The sequence below is a fragment of the Canis lupus genome, chromosome 4, assembly GCF_011100685.1.
Source record: "Canis lupus familiaris isolate Mischka breed German Shepherd chromosome 4, alternate assembly UU_Cfam_GSD_1.0, whole genome shotgun sequence".
NCBI classification, from domain to species: Eukaryota; Metazoa; Chordata; class Mammalia; order Carnivora; family Canidae; genus Canis; species Canis lupus.
Genome location: NC_049225.1, coordinates 20,879,159 through 20,892,514, shown reverse-complemented (window position 1 = coordinate 20,892,514; position 13,356 = coordinate 20,879,159). Strand labels below are relative to the sequence as shown.

The window sequence follows — 13,356 nt, the reverse complement described above, 5'->3', positions numbered from 1 at the left end:
CTGCAGGATGTCCACAGTGGAACTCCTATTCTTCTTCACTGTTTCTTATTCTAGAACTGTTTTAGTGAAGAAGCCTCCATCAATCTGGACCACCTAGGAATCATCCTTGAGACATCCCTCTCCTCACCCCAGTTTATCCTGCACCTTCAATCTATCACCAAGTCCTTTGCATTTTGCTTCCTGAATACCTCTGGAATCCATGCTTTCCTCTTCCATCTCTTGTGCTACCACCCTAGACCAAGCTCTCTACACATCTGACCTGGACCATTCCCATGGTCTTCTAGCTAACCTCCCTCCTCTACTATTGCTTCGCCTCAATTCTTTCTTCATTCTGCTACCTAGACGCTCCAAGCCTTCCAAATTCTTCGAAGGCCCTGCTTGCTCCAGCCCTTTCCTAAGTCTCACATTACAGGCTCTCCCATTGTGCTCCTACCTCACAGGCCTTCGTTCTGTTCCATTTAACACCACGCTCCCTGTGCCCCAGAACATGCTGTTGCAGCTCGCTGGAATGCTGAACCTTCTTTTCTAGCTAATTCCTGCCCACCCCCAGAGCTTCTTCAGTTACTTCCTCCAAATGTCCTCCATCACGTGTCTCTCCTTTGTGGAACTTATCAAAGCTGCACTTTCACATGAGGTAAAAACCCAAGTCTATTCTTTTTTTCTCACAAGACAACAACTAGCATAGAGCTGGCATAAATAAATCTGTGTAGGTGTTAAGCTTAAATTGAAAAAGGCTTTTCAGGTAAACATGATCAAAGGATGAAGTTAAAATAACAAAGTCAGATTAAGAAAAATCTGAGTAATTTAATGGCAGGCAACTATTTAAAGTAGTTTAATCGGGTGCCCAGTCTGGAAAACATCAACTAAATGAAGGGTATGAATTAAATGGCAGTGTATTTTGCTTGGCACAATTACTTCAAATGCAAGCCCTAGTCTCCAAAATCTTCCTTCTTTACTTGCTTCCCAGCTCCTTGCTTATTTACATGCTTTCTAGGCTGCTTTCTGAGCAGAAGAAAGCTGACAGCTTTTCCTGGCTCTGGCTTCTCTAGACGTAAAACTCCCCCGTTCTCCCTTACTTACTTTTTCAGATGCCTCATCTTTACCATCTACTTTTAAAATGCTCTCACCCTTGCACAACATAGGCCTCCAGGATTTTGCGGTTTGTCTGTTTGGTTTTATTCTGTTTAGTAGTTTCATAAGTTCTGTATTATTACCAGTAAAAATTATTGTATTTTAATGCATGCATTAAAAAAAAAAATTCTTCCAGGAAAGTCTTCCATGCATCTACACTCAGTATTGCTTCCAAATTATTTACTTTCCTCCTTAGTGGTTAGAAACTAGGATTCAGTATGGATTAGTAATGATGATGATGATGATGACCATTAACATTTATTAAGGACCTAGTATGTCTAGGACACTTTTCTGAGCCCTTTGCATATGTATTAATTTAATTCTGATAACAACATCACTAGGTAAGTACTATTATCATCTCCATCTCCTTTTCTTGTTTTTTAAGATTGTATTTATTTGACACAGAGAGAATGAGAGCACAAGCAGGGGAGTGGCAGGCAGAGGGGAGAGGGAGAAGCAGGCTTCCTGCTAAGTGGGGAGCCCGATGTGGGGCTCCATCCCAGAACCCTGGGATCATGACCTGAGCTAAAGGCAGAGACTTAACCGATTGAGCCACCCAGGCACCCCATCTCCACCTCTTTTGTGAGAAAATTGAGACAAAGAGAGATTAAATACATTGCCACAAACATACAGCTATAAACTGGCAGGGCTATTTCCAGATATATATATTTTATAAAATAAATATAAATTAAATTATATACTGTATAAATGATATAAAGGTTAGATTGCTTATAGTCTAAAAAGAGGTAAAGGGAAAAGCTAAGAATGTGAATAGAGAGAATACAAAGCAAAAATCTATGTGATTTAGGAAGGGCAAGGAAAGTTCTATGGAGTTTAAAGGAGGGAAATGATACCAGTAAGCAATGAAGAATTCATTACACACTGAACAATTAATATATTAAGAACCTACTGTGCCTGGAGATAGTGATATAATATGAATATGATGCAGCCCCCACCTCTCAAGGAATTTATATTTTATCCAAAGTAAAGTCTTTAAGGAAGAAGTGACATTTGAGACAAACCTTAAATAAATTGGACTCTAAAAAGTAAAGATGGGAGAGCAAGAAATATTTGAGACCATTCTGCATGCTTTGCATAATAAACAGGCAGTGAGCCCAATGGGCATAGTTCCCATTTTAAGCTTTTACTTACATTCTGCTTATTTAATAAAGAAAAGGCAACTTTTGACAACATTACCTGCATGGAAAGCTGGGCATTCTGTAGGAGAGTCAAACAATATTTGATCCAGCATCTTGCTATTTCTCCTTTTCTTTGATGATAAAGCTCTGGCACATCACCTTCAGCTTCAGTAGCTAAAATCACATGACATTATTTGTCCAGGTTAATGGTCACAATCATAATTTTCATTGTGTATTACATTCTTTTTATATTACTTTTTCCTGAACTTAAAAGTAAAGATTCTCAGGGCACCTGGGTGTCTCAGTCGGTTGAGTGTCTGCTTTTGGCTCAGGTCATGATCCCAGGGTCCTGGGATGGAGCCCCGCAGCAGGCTCCCTGCTCAGTGGGGAGTCTGCTTCTCCCTCTCCCTCTGCCCCATCCTCCATTCATGCTCTATCTCTTTCAAATAAATAAGTAAAATCTTAAAAAAATAAAAGTAAAGATTCTCACTGAAGCAGTGGGGGGAAAAACCCATCCCAAATTCCTACCACCCAGAGGCACTCACTGCTATTATTTTTGTATATTTCTTTTAGGTTTTTCTATGTGTCATCTGTCGGTAAAAATTAAGGCCACAATATAATATATATTCAATTTTGAATATAAGTTTTTCTCTATATATTATACCACTAACACTTTACCAATATCATTATCAACGATTTAACAGTTTTAAGAATAGCATTATATGTAACGAAATAGGTATTCCCTATTTATAAAACCATTCTTCTAATTCTAGGCATGCATTGTTTCCACTTATATAAGAAACAAGTCTAAACAAAAAGATCTCTGTGCATAATTCTGTCTGGATTTTGGGTTATTTCCTTAGGACAGATTCCTAGAAGGAGAATTTACTGGATCAGAGTTTATACCATTTTTTTAATATATATATACCTTAAAAAAAAAGATTTTAGTTATTCATTCATGAGAGACACATAAAGAGGCAGAGACATAGGCAGAGGGGGGAGAAGCAGACTCTATGCAGGAGCCTGATGCAGAACTCAATCATGGAACTCCGGGATCACGTCCTGAGCCAAAGGCAGATGCTCAACAGTTGAGCCACTCAGGTATCCCAAGTCTATACCATCTTAAATGTTCTTGATATCTACTGCCGTATTATTTGAAAAAGCACTCTAACCAACAATATATGGGGCTACTCAATGAAAGTATTCTGAAAACATTGGACACTGTTATTTTTTTAGCTATTTTTTTAAGATTTTATTTATTCATATGAGAGAGAGAGAGAGCGAGAGAGAGAGAGGCAGAGACACAGGCAGAGGGAGAAGCAGGCTCCATGCAGGGAGCCTGACATGGGACTTGATCCTGGGTCTCCAGGATCAGGCCTTGGGCGGAAGGTGGTGCTAAACTGCTGAGCCACCCGGGCTGCCCTAACTTTCTATTTTAAAGAGTAAAAATAACTCACTGCTTTAGTTTATACATCTTTGTTAGTCTCTATTTATTTACTCATGAGAGACACAGATAGAGAGGCAGAGACACACGCAGAGGGAAATGCAGGCTCCCACAGGGAACCAGATGCTGGACTTGATCCCAGGACCCTGGGATCACACCCTGAGCCGAAGGCAGATAGATGCTCAACCACTGAGCCACCAGGTATCCCTATAAATTTTTTTTGGACAAACGCATTTCAGATTCCAATCAATCTACAATTAATTCAATGTACTGAATAAAGGGAAAAAACAAATATTTAATAATGTACATCTCCTTAACTCTTCATAATCTCTATTCTTCTGATCCACAATAAAAAATTTGTGACAAAATCTGTAAAATGACTCAAATATAAATATGTTTTTTAACTGACATATAACCTTATATTAGTTTCAGGTATACAACATAATGATTTGATATTTGTACATATTGTGAAATGATCACAAGAAGTCTAATTAATGTCAACCATTGAACATAGTTACAAAACTTTTTCTTATAAGAACTGTTAAGACCTACTCTTAGCAAAGTTCAAATATGCAACACAGTATTATCAACTACAGCCACCATACTGTAAACTATACATCCCCATGACTTACTTATTTTATAACTAGAAGTTTGTTCATTTTGACTTCCTTTACACCCAGCCACCACTTCTGGTAACTGCCAATCTGTTCTCTGTATCTATGGGTTTGGTTTTCTTGTTTTATTTTTTTAGATTCACATTTAAGTCATAGCATACGGTATTTGTCTTTCTTACTTATTTTACTTGGCATAATGCCTTCAATGTCCAACCATGTTACCATAAATGACAAGATTTCTTTTTTTCCCCCTCCAAACCATTGTAATAGCTAAGCTTTTTTTTCCTTCATGTTCCAATAAATAATTTCATCCCTATTAAGGATGCATGCCTTGGGGCACCTGGCTGGCTCAATCGGTACAGCATGCCACTCCTGACCTCAGGGTCATGAGTTAAAGCTCCACATTGGGTGTAGAGCTTACTTAAAAAAGAGAGAGAGAGAGATAGGGAGAATGCATTCCTTAGGTATTTAAAGCATCTTATGAAAAACCAATGTTCGTTCGTTCTTTCCTTTCTTTCTTTTTCTTAAGATTTATTTATTTATTCATGAGAGACACACAGAGAGAGGCAGAGACATAGGCAGAGGAAGAAGCAGGCTCCTCGCAGGGAGCCCCAATGGGGATTCAATCCCAGGACCCCAGGATCACACCCTGAGCCAAAGGCAGATGCTCAACCACTGAGCCACCCAGGCGTCCCCCAATGTCCATCTTCATGATGTTCACAGACTTGTTCCCAACCTTAGTACTATGAGTTTGATTTTTTCTGTCCTTATTTCTAAGCCTCTAAGATTGCTGAATCCCCTACCAGGGGAGGTCAGGAGGTGGGGTAGGGAAGGGTTAGATCAGTTGTTGAGCTTAAGCAGTAGAGTATGGAGTTATAAGTTACAGGTACAGAACCATCATGCTTGGGTTTGAATGCCAGCCCTGTCCCCTACTATCTGTGTGACACTGGGCAAGTTGTTGAACCACTCTGAGCTTCAGTGTCCCCGTCTGTCAGGTATAGATAATAATAGTAACAGTCTGATAGTGTAGCTATGAGGATTTAATTACACAAAGACTTAGGACAGGATTTGATATGTGGATGCTCAACACCATTATTAATCAAACTGTATTAATAAAATCCAGTCTAAAAACCTGTGTGAACAAGGTTTAAAGTACCTAGTTTAAGATATGAATTCTCTAATTCATATCTATACGTGGACCTTAGGAGTTAGTTGAAAGCAGTTTCAACTTGATTGTTTAAACATTTACTTTTGGGACACCTGAGTGGCTCAGTGGTTGAGCATTTGCCTTTGGCTCAAGGCGTGATCCCAGGGTCCTAGGATCGAGTCCTGCATTGGGCTCCCTATGGGGAGCCTGTTTCTCCCTCTGCCTGTGTCTCTGGCTCTCTCTCTCTCTGTGCCTCTCATGAATAAATAAATAAAATCTTTTAAAAAAAAGTAATAAAAAAATAATCATTTACTTTTATCACCTTACTCATGCCATGGTGTCTGTTAAGATATAGTGTTGGGGTGCCTGGGTGGCTCAGCTGGTTAAGCGACCAACTCTTGATTTCAGCTTAGGTCATAATCTCAGGGTCATGAGATCAAGCCCTGTGGCTGAGCATGGAGCCTGCTAAAGATTCTCTTCTCTCTCTCTCCCTCTCACGCGTGTGCACCCACTCTCACTCTCCTTCCCTCACTCTCTCTGAAATAAAATCTTAAAAGATTCTCTCTCCCCTGCTGCTTCTCCCCTAAGTTTGTGCATGTGCACACAGTCTCTGTCTTTCAAAAAAGAAAAGAAATAGTGTCAAACAAGGTGAAAGCACAACTATTAACCAATTTGTCAAAAATTCCAATTTAGTGAAATTCAAATTGAAATGGGAGTTCTCATGAATTAAAAGGTGGTCTCTAAGTGCAAAGCTTCCCCTAAAATAACATTCAGAATGATGGATATAGTTTAATGAAGGGCCATTTCATTTTGTACTGCAGGTCCTATGTCCAGTTTTACCAAAATATTTACTATGTTACATCTGTGGAGGGCATTCTTTTTTGCAAGGAAAAATTTATTTTAATATTTTTCCTGATTTGGGGCACCTGTGTGGCTCCATCTGTTAAGCATCTGGCTCCTGATCTCAGCTCGGGTCTTAATTTTGGGCTGTGAGTTCAAGCCCCACACTGGACTGCAAAATGGGTGTGGAATATACTTAAAAAAGAAATAAAATTAAAATCTAAACAAATAAATGAATAAATAAATTTCATCATTTAAATTATTTTTGTTTCCACTATTAAAAAAAAAATCCTTTAGGGATGCCTGGCTGGCTTAGCAGTTGAGCGTCTGCCTTTGGCTTAGGGCATGATCCCAGAATCCCAGGATCGAGTCCTGCATCAGGCTCCCTGCATGGAGCCTGTGTCTCTCTCTGCCTATGTCTCTGCTTCTCTCTCTGTGTTTCTCATGAATAAATAAATAAAATCTTTTTAAAAAATCCTTTGTAATGCAAATTAACATTTTCCATCACCATATTAGATTTAATGTAGTATTACTACTAATCCGTGTAAACTCTCCTCCGTAGTCTACCTTTTCCCATCAGCATGGATGTGCCACCAACACCAAGCACAACAGTCACAGGGTCCAGCTCTACAGGGAGAAAATCAAGTTGCTAGACTTCCAAATAACATAGAAGCATGGCACTTCAAGTCATTGGTGAGTTGGATTAACTCCTTTAGATGAATATTTGTTTCAGCAGAAAAAGGTTTATTATTTTTTTAAGATTTATTTATTTGAGAGAGGGAGAGAGAAAGAGACACAGAATGGGGGGAGTGGCAGAGTGCAAGAGGGAGAGAATCTCAAGCAGACTCCTCATTGAATGGGGGGCCCAACATGGCGCTCAATTCCATGACCCTATGATCATGACCTCAGCCCAAATCAAGAGTCAGTTGCTTAACCAACTGAGCCACCCAAAAAGGCACCCCCCCAAAAGTGGTTTTTATCTCCAAAAGTAAAACTAAGGAGACAATGTACAGTCGATTCTCATTATTCGTGGTAGTTATGTTCCATAAAGTCATCATGAACACTGAATTATTCAAAGGCTGAAACATTACTCCTCAGGAAAATACAGAATTAGATTTCCATGAGCTTCTGGTCACATTTTCATTAACTGATGAATATATATAACTTCATTTTGCGTTTCTGTTTAAAGATCCCTTATGTAATATATATTGTTGGCTTATTAACACTGAACACTTATTAACTTATTATCACTTATTAACACTGAACACTTACTAACACTGATCAACAAACAGCTCTATAACTTGTGCCTGAATGGAGTTTATCTAACACTATAACTTCTCTGTTAGGGACATCAGAGCCTTCATGTGCTAGGAACACTGGACAGTGCTTCAGCACTACAGTTAGGGGCCATTTTAAACAATGAGATTGCCAACAAAAACCCACAAAAATGTGAAGAATGGGGTGCTAAATAAACAACAAAAAGGACACTTATTTACTATAGGAGAGCTGAAACAAGGAGCAGAGTGTTGTCTTGTTTGACATCAGCTGGGAACGTGCACCTCAGGAAACTCAACTTCTTTCCTATTCTGCACAAATGACCACAGAAGTGCCTCGAGTACTGAGTTTGGGGTTTTAAGTAAATTTTAGCAATAGGTGAATCTGCAAATATGGACTCCACATATAATGAGGACTGACTGTATTTTGGAACTTGCACTTAGATATGAAGTCCTTTTTCTTTCTTTTTCAGAAATAGCTGGTGGGTCTGGGTACTTGACTTCCTTAAGGTTTGGAAGCAAAAGTTACTGGGTTGATAAGTTAGTAAAATGTGCTCAGGGGCCCTATGCAGGTATATTATTGATTTTATAATAATAAAAAGTACCAATCTTTTTTTAAAATTGAGTTACAATTGACACATGACATTACAGCTGACCCTGAACAACACAGGTTTGAACTGTACAGGTTCACTTATAGCTCAATTTTTTACAGTATAACACTATAAATGTATTTTCTCTTCCTTATGATTTTCTTAACATTTCTTTTATCTGGCTTATTTCATTCTAAGAATAGAGTATTAATACATATAACACACAAAATACATGTTCTTATGGTAAGGCAGCTGGTCCACAGTAAACTCTTAGTAATTAAGTTTTGGAGAGCCAAAATTTATACGCAGATTTTTAACTACACAGGGTATAGGAACCCTTAATCCCCTCCCCCACATTATTCAGGATCAACCATATATTAATTTCATATGCACAACATAATGATTCGATGTTTGTATATATTGCAAAGTGATTATCACATTAAGTATATAGTTAATATTTATGACCCCACAGTCCAATTTTTCTTGTAATGAGACTTTAAAGATATACCCTCTTAGCAACTTTTATTTAAGATTTTTTAAATTATTATTTATTCATGATAGTCATAGAGAGAGGAGAGAGAGGCAGAGACACAGGCAGAGGGAGAAGCAGGCTCCATGCCGGGAGCCTGACACAGGACTCAATCCTGGGACCCCGAGATCACACCCTGGGCCAAAGGCCGGCGCCAAACTGCAGAGCCACCCAGGGATTCCCCCCTCTTAGCAACTTTTAAATACGCTATATAGTATTAACTATAGTCACCATGCTAACATTACATCCCATGACAATTTATAATCTGAAGTTTATATCTTCCACTAAAAAAGATTTTTTTTTTTTCTGAATAACCATCTTTTTTTTTTTTTTTTTTTTAAAGATTTTATTTATTTATTCATGAGAGACACACAGAGAGAGGCAGAGACACAGGCAGAGGGAAAAGCAGGCTCCATGCAGGAAACCCGATGTGGGACTTGATCTCGGGTCTCCAGGATCACACCCTGGGTGAAAGGCAGGCACTAAACCGCTGAGCCACCTGGGCTGCCTTCTGAATAACAATCTATTGTGTAGATATACACCATACTTTCTTTATTCACTCATCTATTAACGGACACTTAAAGTTGTTGTTATATCTTGGTGACTGTAAAGAATACTGCAACAAACGTGGGGGTGCATATACCTTTTTGAGTTAGTGTTTTCTTTTTCTCTGGGTAAATACCCAGAAGTGGAAACACTGAACTATATGTTATTTCTATTTTTAATTTGAGGAATCTCCATACTGTTTTCTTTTTTCTTTTTTTTTCCATACTGTTTTCCACAGGGGCTACACCAATTTACATTCTCACCAATAATACATGAGGGTTCCCTTTTCTTCACATCAACACTTGTTATTTGTCTTTTTCATAAAAGCCATTCTCACAAGTATGAGATGATATCTCACTGTGGTTTTGATTTTCTCAAATATACGTGTTAACTGTGATTTTTAAAACCAAGTAAAACACTATAATTAAAAAATCAGACATTTGCACATCACTTATGCAATATTCCAACCAAAAATGTGTAATCAGATTCTTAGCTTAAGGAAATATCAAACACCAATTGATGGAAATCTAATGTAATACTGGCTTATATTTTTCAAAAATGTCTATGTGATGAAAGAGAAAGAATGGCTGAGGAACTGTTCCAGATTAAAGGACAATAAAGAAAGAAAAAAAAAAAGGACAATAAAGAGATGTGACAATTAAATGCAGTATGAAATCGTGAAATGGATACTCTAATACTAGAAAGGACATTACAGGGATAATTAATGAAACAAATATGTATTATAGAAAAGAGAATTATATCAATGTTACATCTCCTTTCCTATGATTATGTAACAAAATATTCTTAGGAAATATACACTAAATTATTAAAGGGGTAAAGGAGGGATCCCTGGGTGGCGCAGCGGTTTAGCTCCTGCCTTTGGCCCAGGGCGTGATCCTGGAGACCCGGGATCGAATCCCACGTCGGGCTCCCGGTGCATGGAGCCTGCTTCTCCTTCTGCCTATGTCTCTGCCTCTCTCTCTCTCTCTCTTTCTCCTCTCTCTGTGACTATCATAAATAAATAAATAAAAATTTTTAAAAAAAGAGTAAAAAAAAAGGGGTAAAGGAGTCTAATGTATGCAATCTTTTCTCAAATGGTTCTGATGGACAATAAAATGTGACTGCTGGGGGTGGTGGGGTTGGGGGCAGATGTGAGAACATTTGTCCAATTTTAAAATGTCAAAATTAAACATGAGCTGGTTTCCAAAAAAAAAAAAAAAAAAGAGTGACTGCAAATAAGGCAACTATTAAAAGTTGAATTAAGAAGGGCTATGGTAGTTCTTTGTTATGTTCTTGAATTCTCTAAAATTTAAAATGATTTCAAAATGTTTTTTAAAAGCTGTGCAATAAGACATGCACATGTGGACTTACTGTCTTCTGTTGTTGAGACCTTTCCAGTTTGACCAAAAATGACATTAGCAGCAGATAAACAGTGCCTGGCCTCCATAAAACATAGCTGTTGAGGAAATAAACGAGAGTAAGTGCAATTATCACCTAGCCTTATTTGCAATTAGACTTACATAAAGCCTTCTACTATGAGAAAAGCTATAAAATTAGGTAAAACCCACTAAGGAAACCCTGTATGGTTGCTAAACATTAAGAAGGAATAGGACATGTATTCTCTGGTTAAAAAGCTACCTCAAAGATTAAAATAATAAAGCCCCCAAACTCTTAATAATAATCCAAACTGGCTGAGAGACAACTGCTGACTGAACCAAAAGTTAGCTCTCCTCAAGCTATCAGTAAGTATAATACCAGAATGGCTATCATCCTAAACTGAGAATGCTTCAGATGGCTCTGTAGGTTCAGTTCATAGAGCCAAAATGCCATGCATGATAAATATGTAGGCAACTTACACCCTGTCAGAGGACTCGAAGATTGGATTTTCTGAAGTTTAGAGATCTCTCTATATATCCTACCTCAAAGGTAAAAAGGGTAAATATGGATATGAAGATATTCCCCTCTTCTAGAATTTTGAGAGATTTATGTATAATGAATGAATGAAGGCTCCCACCCTGAAGTCAATAGATTTCCCTGAAGTTCTGAAGTCAACAGATTTCCACAGATGAACTATATGGAATTGCTTTACCAACACACTTGAAGGCTTCCTAACTCAAATCTGGGCATGGTAAAGTTGTCAAACACTTGGAGAAGATCCCCTTGCTAACATAAACACTTTGCATCTATCATGTAAATCACAGGACCAACCCAGCAGAAATACAAAGTTAAAGTCCAACTTTTAGTTGGAAGCCACCCTCATTAATTAAATGTCTAATTCTTATTAATAATACCTCATTTTGCTAAGATTTTTCATGGTTGGCTATGACTGTATAAGCTCAGCACTAAGTGTATCTCTCCATTACAGCAAATTCAGAAGCCACCTTTAGAATAGCTGGGGTACCATGTACAGTATTAGCCCAGCAATATCTACAGATCAAACTGTTGGTGTTAAACCTCAGAAACCCAAGGAATGTTACAGTTTACGTAAAGAAGCTTTAATTGTCCCTCTGCAATCCCTTACCCATCGTTATCACTTTAGCTTTGTTCACATTGGTTCCCTGCAAGCAACCACTGCTAGAACAGTGAGTGCCATGTGCCCTTGAGGTGGCTGGTAAATGTGGGACTTTTAGCACCTGCCAGGTAGGGACACATAAAATAGCAAAACCTCATCACTGGAACCAGATGAAGATGAGAATGATATAAATGACAATTGCATCGTTTTAAGAAAAATGGTTCAAATCTCTGTTTGCAATAGAACTCAGCTAGTTGTAACAAAAACGTATAGAACATTTTGGCTTAAAAAAAAAAAGCACAGGGTGGGGGAGGTACTAATGAAAATCACCGCATGCTCCACATAAGCAATGCTTAACAACTTTAAATTTTTTATTACACTTTAAATTAATATCTAGATATCTTATTACTATTAATATTGATGGAGTTTCAAGTGTTAATTAAAATCTCAATGAATACATAGCTTTAAAGTTGCTAAACAAAACAAATAAGGGGCCTCTGGAAGCTATAGAAAAAGGTGCCACAAGCAGAGGCACCAGATAACACTTCTGATGATGATCACGATGAAATGGATTCATGAGTTAGATTTAACCAAATGCTCCAATATACGCAACAGCGTTACTTACACGCTTGATCTTAGACCAAAGTCCTAGAAGCGATGCTGCAGTCACCACAGCCCTTTCTCGCCTGCTAATAGCTTTTCTGAATGAAATTCTGTGGGACAATACTTTAAACATAGGGCGCATTTACAGAACCAGCACTAACAGAAAGCTTAGAAAGGATAAAGGCCCAGTAAGGATATGGCAGCAGGTAACCAGAGAGATTTAAGGAAACCTGATAAGTAAAAAATTACCAAAATTTCAGAGTGAATTAGAAATACAAATAAAAGTAATTTCTATTGCTGAGTATCTTATTGAGGATTAATAGAAAATTTGGCTGGGAAAGGTGGCTAACAAGGGTTTTAGCATTAAAACTTAGAGACTAAAGGAATAAACAGATCAATTAAAACTATACCAACATGATTCCGAATAATTCTGTATATGTGCTGCAGAAGCAAGCACAGACTCTGAATAATTCTGATAAACAACTGAGAAGCTCAAGTTTGTTCCTATGTAATCCTCCAGAAGACGTATATCATAAAGAGCTACAACTCTGGAATTGAACAGACATTTCCCACAGAGAAAAATTACTATAGAGGAGTTAATTCTAAAGAATAACTGAAATGCATCACATGCTTTTATCGAAGCCCACATTTAACAGTCAACTTCCTCGGACAAATCCTCATAGTTACCAGATTACCGCTGCATAAAGATAAAACTGTATCTCTAAAGAAAAAATCTGTAGTTTAAGGTAACATCTCAAATGAACTAATAGTGTCCTACAGCAAAAAAGAATTGGTCTTAGGTAACTAACTTGTAATTTTAGGGGCTAGCAGCATGTAAGACAATGATAAAACTCAGCATCTTACAATTCAAAAAGATTAATGCAAAAAAAAGCTATAAAAGTCTAGTATACTGACAAACTGGGTTGCATTTTTCTGTCCAATTTACATCATAAAATACAAGCTACCTGTTTTTAAAGGATGACATTT

General features: G+C 37.8%; 1 protein-coding gene across 1 annotated transcript in view; it reads right to left on the bottom strand.

Moving 5' to 3' along the window:
• Positions 1–13,356, bottom strand: part of KIFBP (kinesin family binding protein) — a 38,978-nt gene that overhangs the window by 5,419 nt on the left and 20,203 nt on the right. The window contains exons 5-6 of the mRNA XM_038534156.1: positions 10,626–10,710; positions 2,329–2,444 (exon numbers count right to left, since the gene is read on the bottom strand). Of these exons, the coding sequence (XP_038390084.1) occupies positions 2,329–2,444; positions 10,626–10,710 (201 nt within the window). The remainder of the gene's footprint in view (positions 1–2,328; positions 2,445–10,625; positions 10,711–13,356) is intronic.